Raw genomic sequence first — 25,864 nt, forward strand, 5'->3', positions numbered from 1 at the left:
CCCACTAAACAGTACAGTATCTATGGCGTGCTCTTCTTCAAACTGGTTAATACGGCCAGCAAGATCACCCCAAGCGGAACTTCTTCAAATTCACTTGACCACGAAAAAACCTCCAAAACCTTCCGATGGACCTGACTCTTTCATGTGGACCATCGAAGGAATGCAGGCAGGTACTTTCAATGTAAAACAAACATGGGAGATTCTTCGTCACAGACAAGAAGTTTTACCATGGACCCAAAATGTTTGGTACAAAGGAGCAATACCACGACATGCTTTTCTCTTTTGGCTCACTCATCTTGACAGACTACCAACTAGAACAAGACTGCTAACCTAGGGAATGCATGTGGAACCTACTTGCTGCATCTGTGCCCGGTTTCCTGAATCCCGAGACCACCTTTTCATCCACTGTGAGTATAGTGAAGACCTATGGAATGAAGCCACTAGGAGACTCGGCTACTCTCCTTTTGTGTTTCATACGTGGGATGCTTTCACTGCATGGCTGAACATCACCGACTATGTATCCTCCAAGACTCTGAAAAGACTTGTAGCGTAGGCTGTAATTTACACCATTTGGTCGGAAAGAAACAATCGCCTTCACAACAAAGTCTCAACTCCACCCCAAGTGCAGTTCAAGATTCTGGACAGGCAAATAAGAGACGCAATCCTAGCAAAGGCTCATCGGAAGAATTTCAAGCACCTTTTACAGGATTGGCTTAGAAACCTCTAATGTATTATCCTGGTGTTTCACTTCTAGCTAGACCTCATTTTTTACTTTTTTTGAGTGAGGACTACCTACTGTATTTCATATTATAGATTCTACAATCCTTTTCATTAATGAAAATTCACAAATTTAAAAAAAAAAAAAAAAAAATTCTCAGGTCTAATCCGCCGCTGTTTCGAAGTTCAGAACTTCTTACAGCCACGACTTTGACAAATCTATGCTGGTATTTACATTTGGCTATCCTCTGTTACTTTTGTATATACCCTCTTTATTTCCTCACTTTGTATATACCCTCTTTTAATATGTTTTATTAGTATGTGCGAAAATCTTAACAATTAGATTAATTAGAATTAGAGGGAAAACTTAACATTGTAGATCTTAGAGAAATATAGAAAGCCTCATCAATTTATGAATGTACTATCAAAACAAGACGTTCTTATGTTATTCAGGGTTACAAAATTTACTATGATATGAATTTTTGATAGATAACATAATATTTCAATAGTTTTTCAATTATATTTTCCCCCATGTAATATTTCACTTTCCCCCATAATATTTCAATAGCTCTTTTTTTTCTTTTTCCATCACCACGGCTTCTTGCAATTCTCCGGGTCTCGCCATGTTATTTTTCTACCATCAACTGTCTTAGCTGCAGATAAATAATTCTCCCAATCCACAAGCACTCGTCTCAAATCTTTTATTTTATTCTCTAGTCCCACACAACAATTGGCATGCATTGTACAAACACTATCCAAATCCCGGCCTGGCTCACAAAATCCTCCGAAGTATTTCGTGTCGAGAAACCGCATTTTGAGTCCAGTTTTTGCAGTGTACCAACTGCTTTTTATTCTATTGAATACGTCTTGATCGTGTTTACCCGGATATCGCAACCTCGACGAGTACCAATAGTTGTAGAAATCAATGGTTCGTGGATTGGCTTGAACAAAATTGAAACCACCATTGACATAGTTGTAGATGTCGTTATGATCTCCATTAAAACGGTCACATGCGATTTGGAAATCTACATCTTTAGATAAACGAGGAAATGGATCTCGGAGCCACATTATATCTGTGTCCTACACACATTAACCATATGTTAATAAAAGATTATGATATATATAATCATCAGATTTGTCTTCATCTACCAACTAATTCATTTTTACCCAGCACCAAATTTTGACTAATTCCTATGGCCAATATAAGAGGCATGTATTATTGTCATTTACCATTTACTGTTCACAGTGACCAACCAATATTAAAATCTTGGCCCAAAGACTTAAATTCTACTCCCCTAACCGCAAGATGAATTTATCAAATAAACGGGGATACACGGGTGTACACTATAATCCTGCTCATTTAATTCAAAGCCGATATCTTATAATTATGTCACACTTAAAGCAACAAACATGCAAATGTTGACAAACCAAATTCAACAATATGTTAACGATGACGCACACAAGTAGGGAAAGAGATAGGTACCGTGAAGATAAAGTTATACCCGAGCTTTAGCAACGTACCCAAAAACTCAATACGACGCCACATCATCTTGAGATAGTCCGGGGTCATGAATACCTTATCGCCAGCGAAATCGATTCCGGCGGTTTTCATGAGATAACAGCGACGGGGATGGACCTCCAAGCACCGAGAATAGGCCTCCATGTCGAGACAAGCCACCACAAGGTGTCGGAGTAATGGCTTAGTCCCTTTACCGACACGAAAACTGTCGAGAAACAAATCAAATGTCGAGTTCGGCTCAGACCAAGCCCGGTTTAAGGTGGTTATGATTACCGTCTTATCCTCCGTTGCTGCTTCCGTCAGGATTTTCCCTAATTCCTTCACATCTTCTTGATGATGCTGTCCAACAATTATGAAAAAATAATATCAAGAACTGATCGATGTATGAAAAGTAATAGCTAAAATCGGTCTATGGTCCATTAATAAAATGTTTTGTGAAAGGAAGAGTACTAGCTAAAAGACCTATTAATAAAAAAATAATAAAAAATTGAACATAGTACTAAACTAATGTTAAGTTTTTAGAATGTTTTATCGTCTATGGAAATAATAATAAAATAAAATAAAATTAATGTACCTTAATGGGATGTTAAAAATAAAATATAAACATTTTGGTTCTATACCTTAGGGATATTGACAACTATAATTTTTTACTCATTTATAAAATCATGTGACTTGTAAATTCTACCTAGTTGGCCAAAATTATATAAGTGCATATGGCATCTGTTACAATTAATTAGACCATATCATATATCAAAATTTCTGTTATATACTTTTAATAATAAATATAAATATGGAAGAAAATCTCAAACTTTTATATTCCAAAATGTCCATGAAAGAGATTAAAAAAAAAGAAGGTAAAGTTGAAAAAAAGAGAATTTGATTTCTAAGAAAAATAACGTTAAAAACTTACGTAAGACTACAAAGAACGGAATGTACACATACATATGCATGCACAGATGAATAGAATACTAACGATATCGGAGAAGTGGAAAAACTTTTGTAGTGGATAAACACCAATTTGGTAGATCACAAAACTCAAGTATCCGCCAACGACCAGGAAAACACCGACCATCACTAGATCCCTCCGTCGTAACAGTTTCCCCATCTTCCACGACGACGACGTAGCCTTTGACGCTACTCAGTGGTCGTTTTGAATGGCTCATGAATTGAATCTTAAGTCAATATATTTATAGGTACACTGCATATAGAGTATATGGAAGAAAATATTAAACAAAATAGATAAGTATAACTATATAAGAAAGGTAAAATATGGGGAAATAGAGAAACTAATCTTTTTGAATCTGAAAGTCAATATATTTATATGTAAATATGTGTATGAAAAAATAATGGACTAGAAAAAACCAGAAAATAAAAAAATGAAGATAACTATTATAGTTAACTATATTTTACATTCCCCTATATTTAAAATGAAGATAATTATTATACTTATATGTAAATCGTGTAAGAAAGGTAAAACATAGGGAAATGAGACAAGTGTTAAGATTCTGAGAGCTTGTGTGGAAGAAAATAAATACTCTCCCTGTATCATAATAGATGATTTTCTATAATTTTTTTTGTATCACAAACATTGATTTTCTGTACATTTTTATTAATTAATACTAAATTTTTAAGAATTATTGATTAAGCATTTTAAGTTTTGATGAATTTAGTTAATAGTTATAAAAATATATTATTATAAATAAAATAAAATGCATTTGTAGCTAAACATTAAATGTTTTTTTTTATATCTTTTGTAAAACTTTTAGAAAATCATCTATGATGATATAGAGAGGGGGGTATGTGGTAATAAATAAAATAATGTAGTATATAGATATATGTGATTAAGATATATAGTAACGATTAACTTCTATGAAAAGACAGGTTGTGACGAAAAATGAAGGAAAAACTTTGGTAGATATTATATAATCAATTAACAAATCCAAATTGCCTAGGTCTATTATGTATCATCAATCTTCATAGCTCGGGCACTTGTCGATATATCATTTTGGGAGTTGGCCAATCGCGCATCGGCTTCAAGCTCCCTGATGTATTGTGTAGATCGAGCTGCTCCCGTGCACGTTGGCTTGGAGGTTAATTTTCTATTTTCAAGATCGTAACCTATTGCTTTTGACTAGTACATATGTCGTTTCCTCTTCTTCAGCTCGAATGTGTTTTTTTTTTTGTTTTTTTTAAGGCTTTGGACTCTTGTCACTCTTCGATCAGTATAAATCAATTTGCTTGGTTGACGTTTGTGATTTGGTTCACCAAACCATCTAGCAATATATACCTACAGTAAATTTAGATACGTATCCTCCTTGATCACACATTGTTTATTTATCCACTCTAAGAATTTGGGTTTTCTTTTCAAAAGAAACAAAAGATAAAGGAGGAAAAGAAACAGAAGTACTTTATAATAGTTTAATTTTAAGATTCCAAAGCGTTGATGTTGCATACACATGCCAGATTCGAAATTGGTAAAGTCATAAAAATAAATAAACTGGTTTAATCTTTGAAAATCTTTTTTTACCCAATATATTTTATTGAAAGATTGATGAGATCGACCGAAATCAAAATCGAGATAAAATCATCAAAGTTATGGAAGAGTATGAATATATGATTATGAAAATATCAAAAAAGATCTCTGTTAACTTGTGAAGTATACCATATTTTTAGATGCATAAGTTATATACAAGAGAATGTAACTTAATACTTTATTTTCATGAGAATCAATAATAGTTTTTCTTAAACACTTTTGTATTGTTTACTCACATCAGATTTCTTTCTTCTTTATGTAATGTATTCATTGTGAGTTGTGTGATTGGCTTTCTACAACACACATTTGATTCGACCATTGTTCTCTCTATCTCTTAACAACCGGAATTTTTTTCAAACGACGTCGTCTCATAGCCCAAACACCTCAAACCACACATGTTCGTGTGTCGATATCTCTCACTTTCCCGATTCCAAAACCATCTTCCTCTAAGAATCCGTCGTTTTCTCGGGAAAAACCCAAATCCAATGACCCATTTCTCCACATTTTCCGAGAATCAAACAAAGCCACATGAGAAGATGTCCAACCTCTACGGCGTAGAACACAAAACCCTAAAAGTAAACGGCATAAACATGCACGTGGCGGAGAAACCCGCATCCGGATCCGGAACCGGATCAGGAGAAGATCCGATCATTCTCTTTATCCACGGATTCCCGGAGCTTTGGTACACGTGGCGACACCAGATGGCTGCGCTTTCTTCCTTGGGATACCGTACCATCGCGCCGGATCTTAGAGGGTACGGAGACACAGACGCACCGGAGAAAGTTGAGGATTACACTTACTTAAACGTGGTTGGAGACTTGGTTGCACTGATCAACGCCGTGACCGATGGAGACAAGGCGGTTTTCGTGGTTGGCCATGACTGGGGAGCGATGCTAGCGTGGCAGTTGTGTCAGTATCGACCGGACAAAGTGAAGGCTCTAGTCAATATGAGCGTACTTTTCTCTCCGAGGAACTCTGAACGAGTTCCGGTTCCGACGTTGAGACATATCTTCGGTGATGATTATTACATATGCAGATTTCAGGTATTGATTTTGTTGCCCTAATCTTGAAATTTTAGCGACCGTATCAAACCAAATCGATCAAATAAACCAAATCAAAGTTCATAAGGCCATGAATGGTTGTTTTTAAAATAACTTGATTATATATAGTTTTTAGTTTTTAGATATTAGCTTTTTGTTAATGAAGAAAAAATATCACTATAAGAATTTGTTTTGGAAACGTGAAAAAAGCCAAAAACCTCAAATAAAAAGTGTCTTTCAAAAACAAAAACCAAAAGCCATTACAAGTTAAAGATTTTTGAGAGTCTATAGTTTCCTAGTTACTTAGATCAGGTTACCTTTGAGTTTTGTAAGTTTCTTTCCAACCATTTGTGTAAATTCCTAAATGACATGTGATTTTAATACATAGAGATAGAGTACTAGTTATGACTTATGAGTGATTTAATTTGTAATCAAGAAACCTGGAGAGATAGAAGCAGAGTTCATGAAGTTGGGAACAGAGAAGGTGTTGAAAGAGTTCCTCACCTACAAAACGCCTGGACCGCTCCATCTCCCCAAAGGCAAATGTTTCGAATGCTCAGAAAACGATGCGTGTGCGTTACCACCGTGGTTAACACAAGAAGACCTCGACTATTACGTCACCAAGTACGACAAGAAAGGCTTCACCGGACCCATTAACTACTACCGCAACATTGACCGGTACGTTAATCACTCCGGTTCAATAGTACTTACAGAATTTTCAATTTTAACCTATCGTTTCATCTTTAAAAAAAAAACAGAAATTGGGAGCTGACTGCACCATGGACCGGTGCTAAGATCCATGTACCGGTGAAGTTCATAGTAGGAGATCAGGATTTAACGTACAATTTTCCGGGAGCTAAGGAATACATTAACGGTGGCTGTTTCAAGAGAGAAGTACCGTTGCTAGACGAAACCGTCGTGCTCAAAGGATTGGGTCATTTCCTCCATGAAGAAGACCCTGACGTGATCAACCAACACATTCATAGCTTCTTTCACAAGTTCCTCTAAATTCACAAATCACAACTAAGTATCCACGCAATAAAATCGTTATTTAAAAAAAATAATAAACCAACTATAAACAATAGTGTGCTTTACCACTACATATTATCCATTAAGAAATTGTTTTCCCTTGCAGCTAATACCAATTCGAAAATATTTTGTTCTATCGATACCGGAGAAAAAACCGAATTAAACCGTGTTAATAACCGGATTAAAACCGGATTTAACCTTGACCAAGTTTGATCGAACCGGTTCATATGAACATTTTCCCCCAAATTTGGGATTTGGATCACTCTTCTTCGTCTTCTTCATCTTCTTCTTCACTACGAATACGAATGGATCTTCTTACGTTTGATCATAGTTTTGTGAAGGTCAATGGAATCACTATGCACGTCGCCGAGAAAATTCCCTCCGTATCCGTGAACGGAGCTTTCGACGGAGTTATCAATCGTCCTCCGGTGATACTTTTCCTCCACGGGTTCCCAGAACTATGGTACACGTGGCGGCATCAGATGGTGGCACTGTCGTCGTTAGGTTACCGGACCATAGCGCCGGACTTACGGGGTTACGGAGACACCGATGCGCCGGAGAGAGTGGACGCGTACACAAGTTTCCACGTGGTCGGAGATCTGATTGGATTGATCGACGCAGTGGTGGGAGATGGTGAGAAAGTGTTCGTGGTGGGACACGATTGGGGAGCAATAATCGCTTGGCATCTCTGTCTTCTTCGACCTGATAGGGTTAAAGCTCTGGTTAACATGAGCGTGGTGTTTGATCCTTGGAATCCTAAGAGGAAACCAATCTCCATGTTTAGATCTTTCTATGGAGATGACTACTACATCTGCAGATTTCAGGTTCTTGAATCTTCAATTTGATTCTCATTGAATCTTTTGGTTTGAACATTTCAAATGTGTTTAGAGTTTGTTAGTATAAGAGATTGGAACATGAGCTTAGCAGTAAGAGAGTTATGATGAACGATTGGAAGTTTTCATTAAGTGTAGTGTAGGTGAATGAATAGACCATTAGGAGGACTGTCTCTAACTGGGTTTATTATATGTTGTAGGAATGTGGGGAAATAGAGGCGGAGTTTGCTAAACTTGGCACGGAAAGAGCTCTGTTAGAGTTCTTAACATATCGTAGTCCTGGCCCTATTCTCTTACCTAAAGGGAAACGCTATGATGATCCTGTTTCATTACCCTCTTGGCTAACTGATTGTGATGTCAAGTACTATGTGTCCAAGTATGAGAAGAATGGCTTCACTGGACCAGTAAACTACTATCGTAATATGGACCGGTATATTCTCTCGAATCGCTCTTATGAAACTTGCTTGAATTCATTCAGGACATAGATGCACTCGCATATATATCTTTGAGCGGTAGTGTTATTCTTGATTCATTAGCCCTGCCCTTTGAAGTGGAGTCCTTTAGTCTTTAAGTTACCACTGAAACTGTTCTGTATTATTCAGAAGTAAGTGATCCGTTTTGATCAAAGGGTACCTATTGTGATTGTTAACCTTTCTTATAAAGGTCAGCATCATCGAGTGGCCTCTCTATAATTGTGTGTTTATATAAGTTGGTGACTCTGAACTTTGATTCAGATTTTGCATCCGTGTAATCATACTTTCTTACATGAAACTCCGATCAAGATCTCTTAATTTTCCTGCAAGATTATTGTATGTTAGTGTCACATTTTTTTCTTTCTTTTTGCTCATTACAGAACATGGGAGCTGATGGGGTCACTATCAAAAGCTCAAGTGAAAGTTCCGGTTAAGTTCGTAATCGGGGACCAAGATTTGACCTATCACATTCCGGGCACCAAGAAGTACATCCACGATGGCCGGTTTAAGAGCCACGTACCGTTGTTGGACGAAGTTGTGGTAATTGAAGGCGTTGGTCATTTTCTCCATGAGGAAAGGCCTGACGAGATAAGCAAACACATCCACGACTATTTTGGAAGTTTTTAGACCCAAATTGTATATGGAAGAAATTGCAATAGTAAATTCTAGTCACATAATCACTGTTATATAGTATCATTATTGTTGGAAAGAACAAATTAACATGCTACACCATATCACAAAGATAAAAACACTCTTATAATAAGATCTATTTTGAAGAAACTAAAACCGAGAAAAGAAATAAATTTTCGTAAGAAGCTAAACTGTATGTATCTTGTTTTGCAACGTTTTTCAAATATATATAAAACATGGGTTGTCAAAGTAATTGAATAACATGATTCAGTAATATTATAATAACATCTTTATGCGTTAAAGAATGTATATTTATCATGAATCATTAGAAATCATGAATTCAATAACTATTAATTTCTTGAGTTATTTTAAAAAATGTCATGAACAGTACTTTTTCTTTTAAAATCGCCACATTAATTTCTTCTTTTTCTAAATCTCACAACATCAATGTAAAATGACGAAAATACATTTTCTCTATGGCACACCATTTGAGAAGTTATCCGAATACATAGATTATTGTTAACTTAAAAAACCTAAAAAAATTTGCAAACTATATTATTGTTTGTTTATTGTGTTTGCAAACACAATAATTCTTAAAGTTGAAATGAAATTCCTAACTTAAAAATACCTCACTGTTACACTACCAAAGTGATTTCCGTTTGTACACCTAATTCCCTAAGATTTGGTTTTATTTGATGATGCAACAATATAAAAAGACTTATATTAGAAATTAAATTATTTTTAAGTAATCATTTGTCATACATAATGATGACTTATAGCTTTGTACAGATTTTGGTCGTTTATAAGTGTTAGTGGATGAGTTTTTTTGTCCAGAAATATGTTTATATTCTCATCTAACTAGTTTATTTTGCTTAATCTCATATATTTATCATACACGTATGAGAACTTTGATTTTTTTTTCTTTGTAAACAAGCGTATAAGTGACAACCAATTCACATAAAATTATAACAAATTTTATTGGGAAATAGATAAACTTGAGTGATAATGATGATGTTAAATCACACATATAAAACACTTAAAAATTTACATATAAAGAAATATTTTAATATAATTAAATATATAAAAATTGTGTTAATGTATTTCGATGTTCTCACATATAAGATGTTTGATATGTAATTTTATTTTGTTGCTACATATAGCATATTCTCATTTTAATATGTAATTTTTGTATTTAGATAGTATGAATGAATTGAATTAATGTTCTCATATTAGTATATATATCTTCAATTTAATAAATATATAATGAACTGATTTAATTTTCTCATATTTTTCCCCTTTTTAATCATTGTTCTAAGTAAACTTAAATTGAATCAATTTAAAGATACATAAAATACTTACATATTGTTTAAAATAAAAAAATTGTAATAAACTAATTTTAAAATATAGAATATGTTCTAATATATGGTAAAATCACATAATATTTAATAGCATATATGTTGTATTAAAGACACGACTCAAATGCGATTCATAACGATATCTAATTCTATCCACATAATTTTTCACTTGTTTTGAAGATCTTTGATCAATAGAAGAACTCAGATGATCATGGTAAATACAGTTAAGAAAGACCTAGTCACAAATCATATATTACAGATATTAAATTCAAAAGAAAGAAACAAATACCTTATTTTTCATAACTTAGTCCATCAATAAAATGTGTTAATCTCAAATATTTACCAGAAATTAATGTATGCAACATATGTGCATAACCTTAGCAATGTCTTATCTTCAAATATATCATTTTCATACATCATGATGACTTATTATTTTATCCATATTTGGGAGAAAGACCTAGACATGTGTAGCAAAATATCATTTTCATCATGATGACTTATTATTTTATCCATATTTGGGAGAAAGACCTACACTGTATATATCATTTTCATACATCATGATGACTTATTATTTTATCCATATTTTGCTACACTGTATGTATCTTGTTTTGCAACGTTTTTCAAATATATATAAAACATGGGTTGTCAAACTTGTTAGATGAGAATATTAACACATTTCTACACTATATGCGATTTTTTTTGTTTTTGTCTAGAAATGTGTTAATATTCTCATCTAACAAGTTTATTTTGCTAAATCGCATATAGTTATCATACACATTTGAGATTTTCTTTTTCTTTTATTTGTAAACAAACATAAAAGTAACAACTAATTCACATGAATTCTTACAGATTTCATCGCAAAATAAATTAATGAAGATATTTTTTTTTGGTTTTTTTTTTGCATCTTTTACCAAATTATTCTTTTTTTTTATAAACTCTTTTGGTTTAGGTTCCGATGTTTGTATGACAGAATTTTGCATTCAAGTGGGTAGGAAGGATCCATACCGCAATCAATTGCTAGACTCATAAAATTGACAGAATTGATGTGTTTATATTCATAATCATTTTTGGATATTTTCTAGGCGTATCAGTGATATAATGGGACCTAAATCTCAATATCCATCAGTTAAGAATATCTCAAAAATGAGAATATTGTGATTGTTCAAGTAGACTTTATTATGTCTTACAAGACAACGGGAAAATTAGAAATAAATTTGAAGCTAAAACTTACCAAACTGGTTTGACAAAAAAAAAAAAAAACTTACCAGACTGATACTACGTTATGATCATATTCAAACAAATACATTCTCTTCTTCTTTTTTCTTTGATCATACATAATTCTCTAAGAATTGGTTTTGTCTCTGAATGTAAATATATAAAGTGACTTTATGTTTGAAACTATATTAAAAGATGACATGTTTCTAATTTAGTAGAGCATATAATTTTTACATTTTCCAGGGCTGGATCCTAATTGTTTTTAGGGAAAATTATAAATAAAGGATTTTTTTTTTTAAATTTGGCCATCTACACTTTTTTTTGAAAAGTTTGATTATATAAGGTTTTGGATATAAAAATAGCCAATTATAACTTTAGTTATATTTTCAGATAAAATTTGTTGTTTTTTTATCTCCTGAAATTTTAAAATCAGTAAAAATCGAAATAAGGAAAATTGAGAAAATAAGTCTAGTGGGCCTAATTTTTCGTAATGGATCTTGAGAAAATAATGAAATTGTGACTTTGTCTCGACAAATTAAGAAAACAAAAGGGATCGAGAAATTGAGAAAACAAAAGGGATCGAGAAATTGAATCTTCCAACTGTAGAATATGAATTGTTCTACAGTTTGTACATGTAAAGAGATCGAGAAATTTTAAACTGAAGTTTAGACGGAAACATGCATCAGTTATATTCATCTTGTTTTCCACGTTTTTACCTAAAGAAAAAAACAGAGTTGATGATTAATATAATAGATGAATGGCAGTGAATTGTGATGAAGTAAAAACGCAAAGCGTTATGTATATATACTTACATTCATGCACACCAAAGAGGGAAAAGAAAATTACGCAGACTAGAGCTAACCGTAATAATAATGACATTTGTGAACGATTTTTTTCTCCCTATACATATATATATATATCGTCTCATATGGTAATCTCGTTATGAAAAAATGTAACATATGCATTTAGAGAGAGAAAATTTTGAAAAAGTTGAATTCATGGAGAGTTTGATACTTTTCAATATTTGGAGAGAAAAGAGAAAAGAAAAAAGAAGTATACGTTATTCGACATTTAAAAACGAACATATGCATATAGAATTCAAAATAATAAAGGAAGAATATAAGCCGGTGAAAACTTTTGGCGGCTTAAGATCTATGGGATAGTTTGATACTTTCCAATAATTAGGGAAAAAAAATGGAAGTTTATGAATTGAAATGTAAGTGAACATATATATTTAGAAAGAAAAAAGAAAGGAAGCTTCTTTCGCCCCGACTTTCTCAAAATCAAATACGATACATATATATATTGTTGTTCTAGTCACATAATCAGGGGTTATATATGAACGGATTTAGAAAACAGAGGACTTTGTTGAATGATTTGTATCTTCCTTGATTATTACTTTAGGGTTTTACAGCCTTTATATACAAGAGGTAAGATGATTCTAGAATCCTATCAAAAGCAAAACTTATCACTATAGACAGCTGTATCAGAGTGAGTCATCAGAAGAAGATTCCAGAAGCTCAAATCTGTTTGGGTGAGAGAAGACGACAGCCTCCTCCGTACCGGCTCTGCTACTCTGTTTTGTCCGTTGAGACTTTGTCTTATTATCGATCAAATTTTGATGCTGTTGGACCGGGTTGTGTTCTTGTTGGGCTTGGGCCTCTTTATCTTCTACACTCTCCCTCAAACTTGGCGTGGAAGGGACTGAAGGAGCAGACACACCAAGTTTGCCTCGAAGAGCAAGAAAGGGCGGTCGTGGGAGTGGTTTCGTGAAGATATCTGCAAGCTGTAAAGTTGCAGGAATATGATGTGTTTCTATCAACCCCAGACCAACTCGTTCTCTTATGTAGTGGAAATCTTTGTCGAAATGTTTTGTCCAGTTGTGCAGAGCAGGATTGGCGGATAGATAGACTGCAGACAGGTTATCACAGAAGACACGAGTTGGATGATATTGCTTGATCCCGAGGTCTCGCAGTAGAGAAGAGATCCAGGTGAGTTCTCGAGCAACGATCGAGAGAGCTCTATATTCTGACTCTGTAGAGGAGTTGGAGACCGTTGTTTGACGTTTTGCAGACCAAGATACTAAGGTGGAGCCAAGCAAAATGCAAAAACCTGTTGTGGACCGTCTGGTGTCTTTGCAACCAGCATAGTCGCTATCACAAAATGCGGAGAGGGACTGGTTGTTGTGCTTCCTGATTGGCATGCCGAGGTCTAGAGTTCCTTTGACATACCTGAGGATTCTCTTTAGTAATGAGAAATCAGAGTTGGTTGGAGCATGCATCCTCTGGCAAATAAAGTTGACAGCGTACTGGAGATCTGGTCTTGTTATCGTTAAGTATTGGAGCTTCCCTGCGAGACTTCGAAAATATGTAGGTTCAGAGAATGGTGTAGTGTCCGGTTTATCCAGGTGTTGTGGCAGAGGCGTAGGCATAGGGTTGCAGTTTGTCATTCCAGCTTGGTGAAGAATGTCAGCAGCATAACCCTTTTGATGCAAGAACAGACCATCATTACATGTCTCAATCTCTATTCCAAGGAAGTAATTTTGGAGGACCAAGATCTTTCATGGAGAACCTGTTGTTTAGAGCACTGAGCAGTTGTTCAAGCAGAGTTATGTCACTGCCAGTAAGGAGTATGTCATCGACATACAGTAGTAGAACTAGTATCTTGTCACCTTGTTTGCAGACGACCAGAGACGGATCAAACATACTGCACTCGAAGCCAAAGTCGATCAAAAAGTTACTAAAGGTATCGAACCAGGCCCTGGGAGCCTGTTTAAGGCCATAGAGGGCTTTGCTAAGTCGACAGACGTGATCTGGCTTTTCTGGATCAACGAAACCCGTAGGTTGAAACATGAATACCGGCTCTTGTAGTTCTCCGTGTAAAAAGGCATTGGATATGTCCAGTTGCTTGATTGGCCATCCTTGATTTGTGGCAGTATCAAGTACTAACCGAATAGTTGTTGTTCGAACAACTGGACTGAAGGTCTCTAGGTAGTCAAGTCCCTCTTCTTGATCAAACCCTTTAGCTACGAGCCTTGCTTTGAGCTTATCTATTGTCCCATCAGGATTATGCTTGGTTTTGAAGACCCATTTGCTGGATAGGATGTTCATGTCTTCAGTGGGAGATACCAAATCCCATGTATGCAGCATGTGTATTCTACCAATCTCATCCATGACTGCGTTATTCCACCCTGGATGTTTCATTGCCGAGACTATGCTTTTAGGTTCATCTGTAGTATATTTTGAGGCAAGTAAAACATACCGTGGGTTTGGCTTATGAATCCCGTCTTTTGCCCTTGTTGTCATAGAATGCTGGTTATGTGGTGTAGAATGATCAAGTATTGGAGCCTCCTCCTCGACTTCATTATCACCAAGTTCTGTATCTGAGTCTGATAAGTGATTTGAATTTCCATCATCAGTAACAGAAACTTCGACTTCTGCAGTTTGATCTGTTGCAGGGTCGATGTTTGGTTTGGATAGCAGTTGTACTGTATCCGTGTCTTCAGCTTGTCTGTGACAAGGTTCTGAGGCTCCCCAAGCCTGAAGAAGTGGTGTTTGATACGTAGGAGATAGATGCTTGAACTTATCATTGAACGGAAAGATGCCTTCTTCAAATATGATGTGACGAGAGATATAGATTTTGCCAGTTGGGGGATATAGACAACGATATCCTTTGTACTGATTGCTATATCCCAGAAACACACACTGTAATGATCTGGGATCAAATTTTGTCTCTGCCAAGGGTCTCAAGCACGGATAGCAAGCAGCTCCGAACACTCTGAGAAAAGAATAGTCTACTTTCTGTTGGAGAAGCGTTTCATGTGGGCTCTTGTTGTGAAGAACTGATGATGGTAGGAGATTGATAAGATAGTTGGCTGTGAAGAAAGCTTCTACCCAGTATTTGAGAGGAGTGTGGCTTTGAAACAGCATAGACAAGCCAAGCTCCACCAGATGTCTATGTTTCCTTTCTGCAACTCCATTCTGCTGGGGTGTGTAGGGACAAGATATTTGGTGTTTAATCCCATGGTCTGCTAAGTGAATTTTCAATGCATTACTGGTGAACTCTCCCCCACCATCACTTTGAAAGATCTTTATCTTCGTGTCAAACTGATTCTCAACTAGCTTTCTGAAAGCAATGAAGACAGACAGAAAATCTGATTTCAAGCGTAGAGGGTAGAACCAAGAGAAGCGAGAGTGATCATCAACAAAAACTGCATAATATTTGAATCCTTGGTTCGATACAATAGATGAGGGACCCCATAAATCACAATGTATTCGATCCAGGGGTTTCAAAGCTCGAGAATCAGAAGAAAAAAACTGTAACTTGGTGCTCTTCCCCATCTGGCAAGGCTCACAAACAGGGACCGTTCTGCTCTTATTGACTGCTATCTCCTTGCTATTCTGAAGGTGTTGCAAAATCTTGGAGTTGGAGTGTCCTAACCGACAATGCCAAGTGTCCACATCAGCTCCACATTGTCGATTTGAAAAGAACGCTACAGTCTCCTTGTTCTGCAACACATAAAGGGCTTCCTTACGAGGACCCTTTGCCACCACTTTCTGAGTACTCAAATCGATTACATAGACCTTGTTAGAATCAAAGAACACGCCACAAGGGTAATCATCACACAATTTCGAGACAGACACGAGGGATTTTTTCATATCAGGGCATACTAACACATCATTCAATGGAATTGTACCTTTTGAGGAAGAAATGGTGGTAGAGCCGATGTGTGTGATGGGAATGTAGGCTCCATCACCAACCATCACTGCATCATTACCTTCGTATGGTGTTGATTCGTGGAGAGCAGAGGTTGATGTAGTGACATGAGCAGTGGCTCCTGAATCTGGATGCCATTCTCGTCCGCTCTCATCTGAGACACGCAGAGAAGAGAAGGCTTGAGGCATTGTTTCACTTTGATAGTTGTTATCAAAACGGTTGTAGCACTTCAGAGCCGTGTGACCAACACGTCCACAGATTTGACACACGGATCTCTCTCCCTGCGTTGCAGACCCACTTTGATGCTGTGGAAATCCACGGCCCCTTGTTGTGTAGCCTCCCCTGCCTCGATTCCCACCAAAACGACCACGACCTCTCTGATTTGAAGAGAACTGAGGAGCACCCTGGTTTGTTTTCTCAGTCATGAAGGCGATGTGAGGTGTGACAGCATTGGATTCTTCATAAGACTGCAGTTTGCTATCAAACCCTTGAACTTCAGTGAGGACATCATTGAATGTTGGGGCTGGAAGCTTACTCAAGGAGCTTTGTATCACTGTTGCAATAGGGTCATACTCACGGCCTAAACCATTCAAGAAACCGAAGATCTTCATCGACTCATCTACCGGCTTTCCTATGGAACTCAGTTAATCGCAGACTGACTTAAACTCACGACAGTAGGTGGAGAGAGGCTTATCTTTCTTGGAGAGAAGCTGGAGGCTGCGACGGAGAGAGAACTCACGAGCGACACTACTCTTGTTGAAGTTTTCAGCGAGTGATAGCCAGATCTCGCGAGACGTGGCGAGACTGTGAACGTGGCCAAGGACTTCCTCTGACAACGTACCGAACAACCATGAGCGAACAAGTTGGTCGGTACAGAACCACGACTCGTACTGGGGATTGGGGACTTCGCTGGTGACTTCGCCATTGACGACAAGGCGAGTCTGAGCTGGTGCAGTGACGGCACCATTGACAAAGCCGATAAGCTTTTGACTGGAGAGAAGAGACTCAAATTGTGTTTTCCACAAGAGATAATTGTTGTCAGTTAGCTTCAAGGTGACTGAGCTAGTGACATGGACATTATCAGGAAATGGGTAAGCAGCGGCCATTGTTTCACCTGTGAGGGTTAACAGTGGCTCTGATACCATGAACGGATTTAGAAAACAGAGGACTTTGTTGAATGATTTGTATCTTCCTTGATTATTACTTTAGGGTTTTACAGCCTTTATATACAAGAGGTAAGATGATTCTAGAATCCTATCAAAAGCAAAACTTATCACTATAGACAGCTGTATCAGGGTGAGTCATCAGAAGAGGATTCCAGAAGCTCAAATCTGTTTGGGTGAGAGAAGACGACAGTCTCCTCCGTACCGGCTCTGCTACTCTGTTTTGTCCGTTGAGACTTTGTCTTATTATCGATCAAATTTTGATGCTGTTGGACCGGGTTGTGTTCTTGTTGGGCTTGGGCCTCTTTATCTTCTACAATATACAATTATTATTGGAGCAAACATATAAGCTACATGCTACCATATTATTAAGATGAAAACGCTCTTCCGAACGAATTTGGTAATTATAAAGATATAACGATCATCCTAAGACAAAAATATATTAATTTTCTTAAGAAAAATATACAAATTAAATTGATGCATGGCACTAACCCTTTTGCTTACACCGTTTCTTCTCGGAATTGAGTGTATGGCTAGATGATTCGATGTCGGGCATATATACAAACAACTTTCTTTACTTGTCCCATGAACAGTAGGTCGTGGTTTTTCCAATGAACTCTATGAATCCGACATGTAAATTAACATATGCATTTTTAGGAAGATGATGCAAATTATAGCAAAGTAAGATAGAGGAAAGGCCTGACTGAGAGAATATCTTCAGCTTTATTTACACAGCCTCATGCTTGAGTGAGAGAATGACTGAGAGAATATCCTCATGGCTTGACTGAGGACTGAGGAAAGTTCTTTACTCTTCAGCTTTTATTTACACATCCACGAGTTTTAGAGCCGAGTGTTCAAGTCATACAACCAGTTTAAGATAAATTATTATTGGAAAATCAAAATGAGTAAATAAGGCTCTTAAAATCTCTTAAACCTATCTTAAGGAGTGGATTAGTTAAGTGGTACTATTAAAAACAAGAAAAATTTGGTAACGTTAAAGACCTAAAGAACTATCCTAAAAAGCAAAATAAGAAATTGCCATAAGAAAACTAGACAAAATTGGTAGACCTAATTCTTTGCTTGCTCCGTTTGTCGCTCGGGTCGCGTTTATTGGCGGGCCGTAAAGCTGGGTGCAACCACCAAAACAGTCGTCCCTACTGCTGAAACATTCGCTGGAGTCTTTGATGCAGCAATAACAATAGTGTAAATTGCTGCATACTCCTCGCGAACACGTTATGTTCATTAGGTTTATCTTGTTCTCTTTGAAAGCCTCGTCAACGTTTCTACCTAAAAAAGAAAACAGTCATTAGCTAGACGTGATTATAATATAAGTATGGTAGAGAGTTATGAGCAAAAGCAAAACTATACTTACATTCATGCACACCAAAGAGAGAAACAAAGATTATGCAAAGTATAGCAAAGCGTGTTAACGACATCGTGATCGATTTCTTTTGTTAAAACAAGTTTTTGTTTCCTTCTTTTTTGCTGTGAGATAGTCAAAACCCTTGCTAGCTATGATAACTCTCTATCCCTGTACTGTACATGGATATATACATATGGTAATCTCATTAAAAATGTAAAATACTCATTCCGTTAAGGCATAGTAAAGAAATTGGAAAATTAAAATCTATGGAGAGTTTGATCATTTCCAATATTTAGAAAAGAAAATGGAAGTCTACCCAAAAGCGCAAAAGGGAATATTAGTACACATTTGTTCGTCGTTGATGGTAAAGGAAGTCTACCAAAATTTTTAAAGGGATTGAATGTTTTAGTACACATGTGTTCGTCGTAGTTGATGGTAATTGTAAAATTACCATTTAACGGTAAAAGTTTTGGCGGCTTAACATCTAATATGGTAATTTCATAAAAAATGTTAAATTTGTTTTGATGTTTGAATCTTGCTAGAGGTTTGATATATATAAAAAAATACATATATTGGATGATCATTATTACTTGTTGTATAGGCCTATGAACGATGAAATGGGAAGCATCCGTTGAAAATGCTCCAGAGCCTTAATCTGTACCACATTTCCTAGCATTGTCAGCGATCTTCAAGAAATTCTCATTCCTACTCTAAAGCATCATCCATAAGACCATATATAGTGGTGTACAAATCAAGAAGACAGCTACCAGAGTGAACATTCGAATCGGAGCCGTGAAGATGGCGACCACAACAGCCGCTCAGCTGCAACAGCTTTTTTCAAGCTATATAAAGTGAACTCAATGGAACTGAAACCAAGTCTCGGGGTCAATCATGATGCTTGTAACCAGAAATCAAGGTAGTCCAGGTGACAGTCTTTGTGAGGCATTTGGTCGAAACAGGGTTATGGTGAACACAGGGATTCCATAACATGGACAGGAACAAACCTTCCCTCGGTGTTCCCTCCGTGTGACGCTTGGAGACAGTACAATTCTTTGGGGAAAGCGTGTTGTAGAGACCTCTGTAGAAGGTAACGTCGCTGCCCATTAGGTAGGTCGTTCCTACTCATGCACAAAGATCGTTGGATGGGAGTTCTAAAGTCAAGGACGTACCCACATGTTTGGAGACACATATACACCTTCAGCTGTGACAGCAAGTTGAATCGTAGCCATTGTGCAAAACGTTAAAATGAGAACCATCACAGATCCTCGCGAAGCATATCACAAACATCACATAGTTAAGTCATAAACTTGGTCATTTGTTAATAATTTTACTAGGCAGATTGCATTCAAGTCAGATTTATAAGATTGCCATACTAAGTAAAAGAAGTTGGTGTCTTCAGATGCGAAATGCTATTGTCAACGACAAATAAAGACGATTCCAAACCGACATACTAAATCACAGTAAAAGAAGTACCAATGGCCAAAGAAAACTAGACAAAAGTTGCCATTGTGCAGGTTAGGTAATGTTGAGAAAGGCAAAGACGCCAATACATTTTCAAGTTTAGCTGCAAACTACTCCTAGCACTGAACAATTCACTGCAGCCGTCTGTTCATCATTCCGATTTCTTCAGTTTGGATAGCTCCACCAATGCATCTTGTAGGGGTTGATTGAGCACCTCTTTCTTAGCCTGCATTGTATAAAATTCCCCAAGTATATTTAGATCTCAAAGAATAAAACAACAAACACATGAGACTCTGGTAGCTTCAGAAGCCTCACCTTCAGCGATGGAATAAAGGCAAGAACTTCATCTACGGTATCTGGAGAAGCATTTGCAATCACACACATCTACACATAACAACAACACTCAGCATTAGAAATAACGCTTTGTCAATCTATAGAGTCAAAGTGCTTAAGTAGTGTCTTGTTACCTCGCCATCAGAGATACCATGTGTTTTAAGAGGTCTGATATTAATCACAATCGCTAAGTTTGAAAACAACACACAATCAAAAATACACAGAATAAGAAATAAGCACAGCTAAAAAGGATACTCAAGAGCTTGTCTGACAGATTGAGGGTTTGAGTAAAGAACACAACTCTCCACATAAGCTACTGCTCTGTGATACGACCTGGAGATTGAAAACTACAGTGTTAGAGAACTAGAGAGACTCATTCAGCGTAGAGAAAATGTTGTAAGTGGAGATATTACTAACACAGGAATTTTAATGGATGGGTCTTCAGACAACCCAACCAAATGCCCCTTAATTCCATCTAATATCTGAAAAGCTTCACAATCCATCATGCATTCAGCGTTCTCAGGAAGATCTACAAAAATTCCAATCATCACACAGCAAGCAAAATGATGAAAACACAGAACCAGACCGAAACAAAGACCCTCACAAGCAAAATGGGAATACTTTTAACAAACCTTTGAGGTCAAACGATTGCAGAGAGCTTTTGCTAGACTTGGTAGGTTTGTCTGCTTTGCCACCTTTAGAAGTAGAACTCTGAAATGGTTGATCAGAACCGTTGAGCATCTTATAATTAGGTGCTGGGGTCCCTGCAGCACACATTCATAAACAATAAAGATGACATTTTTATCAAATCAAAACGAAAAAAAAAAAAGCTTGAGACTTTGAATTCGAAATCAGATGAAGAGAAGAAGAAGATGAAAAAAGGTTAAACCTTGTTGATCAAAGTGGATTTTTCTACCCTTCTTTGGGTTTGTTGAGTTCCCATCCTTCCCTCCTTCACCAATAAAAAAGAACCCTAGAACTTAGCAACCGAGTCTGGAGGAAAACGCTATTAACAAGAAAGAACAGATTGGGGAATACACAAACCATCTTTGGACTTGAGAGAGGATTTGAGCCCTTTGCCTCCTTTCTCTGACATTTTTCTGCTACGAGACAAGGATTGAGGGAGAGATAAAAATGCAAACTTTACAAAAACTACAGTGGTGAAGACTGAAGAAGAAAGCACAGCCAAAGTGAATATGGTCGATTGGGCTTCTTGGGCTTATATATCATCATAATTTAATAAACCCACGACTTGAGCCCACGAGTTTATACTCAAATATGTCACAACTTTGACTTTTTGTGCCAAGAGATAGAGGGAATAGAGAGGATTTGAGCTTCTCTCCACACCTTTATATTCGATGATTCACGTTGGACACCGTCATAATCTTGTTCGTTCCCACTTTCTATATGAACCACTATACCGAAAGAAATATCATTTCCAAACTTTAACCAACTCGGTATGAGATTCTCCTGAACAAATACTGTAATAATAAAAGTTTGATACATTCAATGTCAGATAACATCTAAGTCCCCAATTTGCTTGAGGGGATAAAATATGCTTCCTTGATTCTCTGCTGCTTCAACCAACTCTTTTAAGCTGTTTCGGTATCTTGGGTGAGCTCGGTTGGTTCAACTATTTTGGCCTTTGGTTTTTATCAAACTCTCTTGAAACCAAGAAACTCTAAGCTCACTTGTATAAACGAATATAATCAGGATTAATGGGAATGTTGTAGACGTCAATATATCAAAACTCGCCAATTCCAATGATAAATATCACAACAACTTTCCAAATGGTTCCCATACAAACAATCTAAACCGCTCATAGAGCCAATTGTTATTAGAAATTACAAATGAAAGAGGTACAAGTTTTACTAAAACGTTACATTCTCCCTTCTCAAGTGTAAGGAAAACACTGTAATTGATTAAAATTAGAGATGATTTTATAAGATTGACATTTTGTAGGAAAAGAAATTATAACCTAAGAGCTCAAGGGCTTGACACGCCTTTCGACATCGAATTGAACTTCAGATAGACCGGTGATCCCAGCCGTTATCTTCTGACCTATCTTTACAGGTCCAACACCTTCTGGTGTGCCTATAATTTGATTGGATTGTATTTTATACGTTCTGAATTATTTTTGAGATGGGAAAACACACACAAGTTATATATATGTCAGTACCTGTCAAGATGACATCTCCTTCGTAAAGGGTCATTATAGAACTAATGTAGCTGATGAGGTACGGGACCTTGAAGATCATATCTTTTGTCACACCCTTCTGTCTTATTTCACCATCAACCTGTCACATATTAAATTCCGTTTAGCCACTGCAGATTCTTAAGTGGGGAAATAACTTTTAAGTGACAACAGAACGAGAGAGTGGGGGGGAGGGACAAAACCTTAAGCCAAAGTTCTAGATTGTCAGGATCATGCACCATCGCCTTTGGCAACTGAAAAGTGACAGAAGAAACAAAATTAATCTAGAAGATCGGAAACTCTCAGCAGGACAGGACATATGATCCTCAAGTCAAGTTGGCTATGATATCCTTAAACCTCTTGGCTGCAGCGAAACTTTTCATATAACCTAGCTATATGATGTGTTGAAACTAGCATCTAGGTTTGAGATCAACACTTACAACAGAGCTGATAGGAGTGAAGGTATCTTGTCCTTTAGCAAGCGTCCATGGGAGACCAGCAGCCTGAAAAAGAGAATGTAAACACGATATATATGTTTAAGCACAAAACTAAACTGATAACCAGATCACTCTTCATGCAAAACCTCAAATCCATGATTTTGGTTTATATAAATGGTGGTTGAAAACAGTCTGAAAAGCCCAAGTCATGACCCCCAAATACAAAAATATCGATCTATAGAGCTTATAGAAGAGATTTCAAAAAAAAGAACGAGTTCTATCATTGATGTTTTGACCATTTGTGCAGGTTTAACATAGACTGGTTCAGGTAAATGCAAAGAAATAAGAGAATAAAAGAAACATCATTGTATACATGTAAACCCCCACAAGATCCATTGATAATGAACTACCTTGGCAGACGCTTGGAGTTCCCGAGCAGTCATATCAAGAGCAACCGCATATCCTTCAGAAATCAAAGAAACGATGAAAATGTAATAAGAAATGACGAAGAAGCTAACATTACTAGACACTAAAAAATACATACCTCCAATGTAATCCATAGCAATAGATTCAGGAACATCTCTAGCCTTCTGTCCAATAACTAAAGCAAGTTCCACTTCATGGTGAAGTGAATCCAAAGGATGTGGTATCTCAATCGTTCCTCCGTTTTCCAAGTATGATGATGTTGGCTTCAAGAATATCACTGGTTCCTGTTTTCCCAAATTTTTAAGATATTCACAGATCACAAAATTTCAACTCTCCGATTTTATAGTGTCGATCTTGGATCAAAATGATAGTGGATAACAAAAAAAAAAAAAGTCCATAACAATTGAATTACAAAGAGATGAGAATCTCAGAAATTGTTTTTAATTCAGAAAAAAAAAAAGAGAGAGAAAGAGAGAGAGATTGAACAGAAGAACCTTGGGGACGGCGTTGCCTAGCTCTTTGGCGTGAGCGGCGTAGTTACGCCCGACGCAGACGATCTTGGTGCCTTGTTTGAACATCCTCTGTATCATTGACGTCGCCATTTTCCGATCGATGCAATACAAAATTCAACAGACACTTCTCTTCTCTTCTCTCTTTTCTCTCCTTTTGGTCAAACTCGTGGAAATATAAAATTCGGTAATTTTTGTCATCGAGTCTACTAAACCCGGAATTTACTATTCTAATCCCATACTTTTGTATTCTCACATATGACACCCCTTAACTTCGAAAAGTACCAAATTCATGTTCGTAAGGCGATCTTCTAGTTTTGACTAATTATGTAAAGAAGAAAAAAAGCAACATAAAATCGGAAAATTTAGATTTATCAAAGCTGAGTTTTTTTTATATCTGGTGAAATCAAATTTACATTTGAAGAAGATGCATGACATGTACTAAAAGGCTTTTTTATATGGGTTTATTCTCGAAATCTGGTTTGTTAAAGCCTTAAAATACTAACTACAACGCGATAATTGATGTTTGATGATAATGCGACTGTAACATCACAATGAGCTTTCTTGGTTTTCCAATTCTTAACCCGACTCGAAGAGCAGGACAGCTTTCTGGTCGAGGTAGAAGTAAACGAAATGGTTTGTCTCGTGCGTTACATAAGAACCTGCATGAATAGAGATCGTCGAATTAAGTATTACACGAGATCAATAGCAATCAGATTCTACAGACAAATAATAGAAAGCCAGTAAGATAATCACTTGTTTGTTGATGTATCATGCACATGAATACTTTTGCTACGACATATCACTTGATTGTTGATGTATGCACATAAATACTTTTGCTGAGTAAAGAAAAGCTTAAATCCACGAACTTGTGAGGCTAAGGGGGTGGTACCACATCCTTGGAACCAAAAACATGGTGAAAACATCTTCATTGTGGGCTTCTAGTCTTTAAATTAAACGTTGAGTTCTTTGCTTTTGTTCTCTTTTATTGTTGGTCTGCTTTTTTGTATTGGGTGGAAAGATCAAAGATTCTGTATTCAAAATCCATAAACACCAACGTAAAGCCCAACAAAAAATATGGATGTGGATTTGTGTGGATGGATAAATACAACAGAACATTATAAATAAATAAAAATTTAATGCAGGAAAATATGAAAATATCATCAATTTAAGTTATGAGGTTATCTTCATTCGCCTTTTTCATGCGTAGATCTTAATTTATGTAAGATCGTAATTATAATTATATAACCTGAATAAAAGAAAACCACCATATAGAATAAGCCAAAACAGCTCAGAAATTGTGAATCATATTATTGTATTTTCACTTCATAGGTGAACTGGAGGATGATCACACCAACAAGGAGAAAACAAGAAACAAAATATTATCACTTTGATCATTTTATTCTTCACTTAAATGATGATTCATTTCTTCTCTTCGGTGTGAAGATCACCAAAGAACTTCTTAGGATTGCTCTCAAAAGCCTCCCTCGATATGTGTTGCGCTCCACCAGATCCAGGTGCAACCATCGTTTTATCGGAAACTTTACCGGAACCACAGCTTCCGCCGCTCGTACCAAAATTTTTGGCTGCATCAGGTTTGGAGTTCTTCGCGTCCATGGCTTGAATTTTTTGGTTTGGAAACTAAAGCTTTGGACTTTGGTTATGGTGTGAATCGTGAAGTAAATTGTTAAGGGGTTGTATTATTTATATCACAAGTGTAACATCGCAAACTAATGGTCAAACTGGCATGGAATGTAATTACCGATGTTGTCTCTATTTTCATGTAAACTTGTTGTAGCATTTTCTCGTAAACTTGCGGTCATTTAAAAAAGTGTTTTGACTTTGAATAACAAATAACGAAGTTAACATCTAATTTAAAAGTAAAAACAAAGAGTCAATTAGTGGTAGTATGACTATT

The 25,864-nt window shown here is 36.5% G+C and overlaps 5 protein-coding genes across 5 annotated transcripts; 2 read left to right on the forward strand and 3 right to left on the reverse strand.

Annotated features, from left to right (window-relative positions):
* LOC104733609 (uncharacterized protein At4g15970-like) lies at positions 1,306–3,341 on the reverse strand. The gene is made up of 3 exons (XM_010453177.1): positions 3,210–3,341; positions 2,201–2,575; positions 1,306–1,797 (listed from the first exon to the last, which is right to left on the reverse strand). The coding sequence occupies exons 1-3, from the start codon at positions 3,339–3,341 to the stop codon at positions 1,306–1,308; spliced, it is 999 nt and encodes a 332-aa protein (XP_010451479.1).
* Positions 5,037–6,974, forward strand: LOC104732043 (bifunctional epoxide hydrolase 2-like). Its single transcript, XM_010451570.2, has 3 exons — positions 5,037–5,812; positions 6,246–6,487; positions 6,568–6,974. The coding sequence occupies exons 1-3, from the start codon at positions 5,165–5,167 to the stop codon at positions 6,815–6,817; spliced, it is 1,140 nt and encodes a 379-aa protein (XP_010449872.1). The 5' UTR covers positions 5,037–5,164; the 3' UTR covers positions 6,818–6,974.
* Positions 7,087–8,907, forward strand: LOC104732044 (bifunctional epoxide hydrolase 2-like). The gene is made up of 3 exons (XM_010451571.2): positions 7,087–7,662; positions 7,872–8,101; positions 8,525–8,907. The coding sequence occupies exons 1-3, from the start codon at positions 7,144–7,146 to the stop codon at positions 8,769–8,771; spliced, it is 996 nt and encodes a 331-aa protein (XP_010449873.1). The 5' UTR covers positions 7,087–7,143; the 3' UTR covers positions 8,772–8,907.
* On the reverse strand, positions 19,960–21,547 carry LOC104732045 (DNA-directed RNA polymerases IV and V subunit 4). Its single transcript, XM_010451572.2, has 8 exons — positions 21,425–21,547; positions 21,270–21,332; positions 21,013–21,144; positions 20,798–20,909; positions 20,636–20,713; positions 20,515–20,548; positions 20,363–20,431; positions 19,960–20,273 (listed from the first exon to the last, which is right to left on the reverse strand). Exons 1-8 carry the CDS (start codon positions 21,474–21,476, stop codon positions 20,199–20,201), a joined length of 615 nt encoding a protein of 204 aa, XP_010449874.1. The 5' UTR covers positions 21,477–21,547; the 3' UTR covers positions 19,960–20,198.
* On the reverse strand, positions 22,123–24,114 carry LOC104732046 (acylpyruvase FAHD1, mitochondrial-like). The gene is made up of 7 exons (XM_010451573.1): positions 23,932–24,114; positions 23,556–23,721; positions 23,422–23,474; positions 23,015–23,077; positions 22,778–22,828; positions 22,560–22,677; positions 22,123–22,474 (listed from the first exon to the last, which is right to left on the reverse strand). Exons 1-7 carry the CDS (start codon positions 24,037–24,039, stop codon positions 22,359–22,361), a joined length of 675 nt encoding a protein of 224 aa, XP_010449875.1. The 5' UTR covers positions 24,040–24,114; the 3' UTR covers positions 22,123–22,358.

Source organism: Camelina sativa, chromosome 12, assembly GCF_000633955.1.
Source record: "Camelina sativa cultivar DH55 chromosome 12, Cs, whole genome shotgun sequence".
Lineage (NCBI taxonomy): Eukaryota > Viridiplantae > Streptophyta > Magnoliopsida > Brassicales > Brassicaceae > Camelina > Camelina sativa.

Excerpts from the sequence above, each read along its gene's own strand:
- LOC104732044 (XM_010451571.2), top strand. The coding sequence starts at position 7,144 with ATGGATCTTCTTACGTTTGATCATAGTTTTGTGAAGGTCAATGGAATC. Across the intron at positions 7,663-7,871 it reads ACTACATCTGCAGATTTCAG|GAATGTGGGGAAATAGAGGC; the intron begins GTTCTTGAATCT and ends TATATGTTGTAG. Across the intron at positions 8,102-8,524 it reads TACTATCGTAATATGGACCG|AACATGGGAGCTGATGGGGT; the intron begins GTATATTCTCTC and ends TGCTCATTACAG.
- LOC104733609 (XM_010453177.1), bottom strand. The coding sequence starts at position 3,341 with ATGGGGAAACTGTTACGACGGAGGGATCTAGTGATGGTCGGTGTTTTC. Across the intron at positions 2,576-3,209 it reads TTTTCCACTTCTCCGATATC|CATCATCAAGAAGATGTGAA; the intron begins GTTAGTATTCTA and ends ATTGTTGGACAG. Across the intron at positions 1,798-2,200 it reads GGTATAACTTTATCTTCACG|GACACAGATATAATGTGGCT; the intron begins GTACCTATCTCT and ends TAATGTGTGTAG.
- LOC104732045 (XM_010451572.2), bottom strand. The coding sequence starts at position 21,476 with ATGTCAGAGAAAGGAGGCAAAGGGCTCAAATCCTCTCTCAAGTCCAAA. Across the intron at positions 21,333-21,424 it reads CTCTCTCAAGTCCAAAGATG|GAGGGAAGGATGGGAACTCA; the intron begins GTTTGTGTATTC and ends TTATTGGTGAAG. Across the intron at positions 20,549-20,635 it reads TCTGTCAGACAAGCTCTTGA|ACCTCTTAAAACACATGGTA; the intron begins GTATCCTTTTTA and ends GATTAATATCAG.
- LOC104732046 (XM_010451573.1), bottom strand. The coding sequence starts at position 24,039 with ATGGCGACGTCAATGATACAGAGGATGTTCAAACAAGGCACCAAGATC. Across the intron at positions 22,829-23,014 it reads TCACTCCTATCAGCTCTGTT|TTGCCAAAGGCGATGGTGCA; the intron begins GTAAGTGTTGAT and ends GTCACTTTTCAG. Across the intron at positions 22,475-22,559 it reads AGGAGATGTCATCTTGACAG|GCACACCAGAAGGTGTTGGA; the intron begins GTACTGACATAT and ends ATCAAATTATAG.
- LOC104732043 (XM_010451570.2), top strand. The coding sequence starts at position 5,165 with ATGTTCGTGTGTCGATATCTCTCACTTTCCCGATTCCAAAACCATCTT. Across the intron at positions 5,813-6,245 it reads ATTACATATGCAGATTTCAG|AAACCTGGAGAGATAGAAGC; the intron begins GTATTGATTTTG and ends TTTGTAATCAAG. Across the intron at positions 6,488-6,567 it reads TACTACCGCAACATTGACCG|AAATTGGGAGCTGACTGCAC; the intron begins GTACGTTAATCA and ends AAAAAAAAACAG.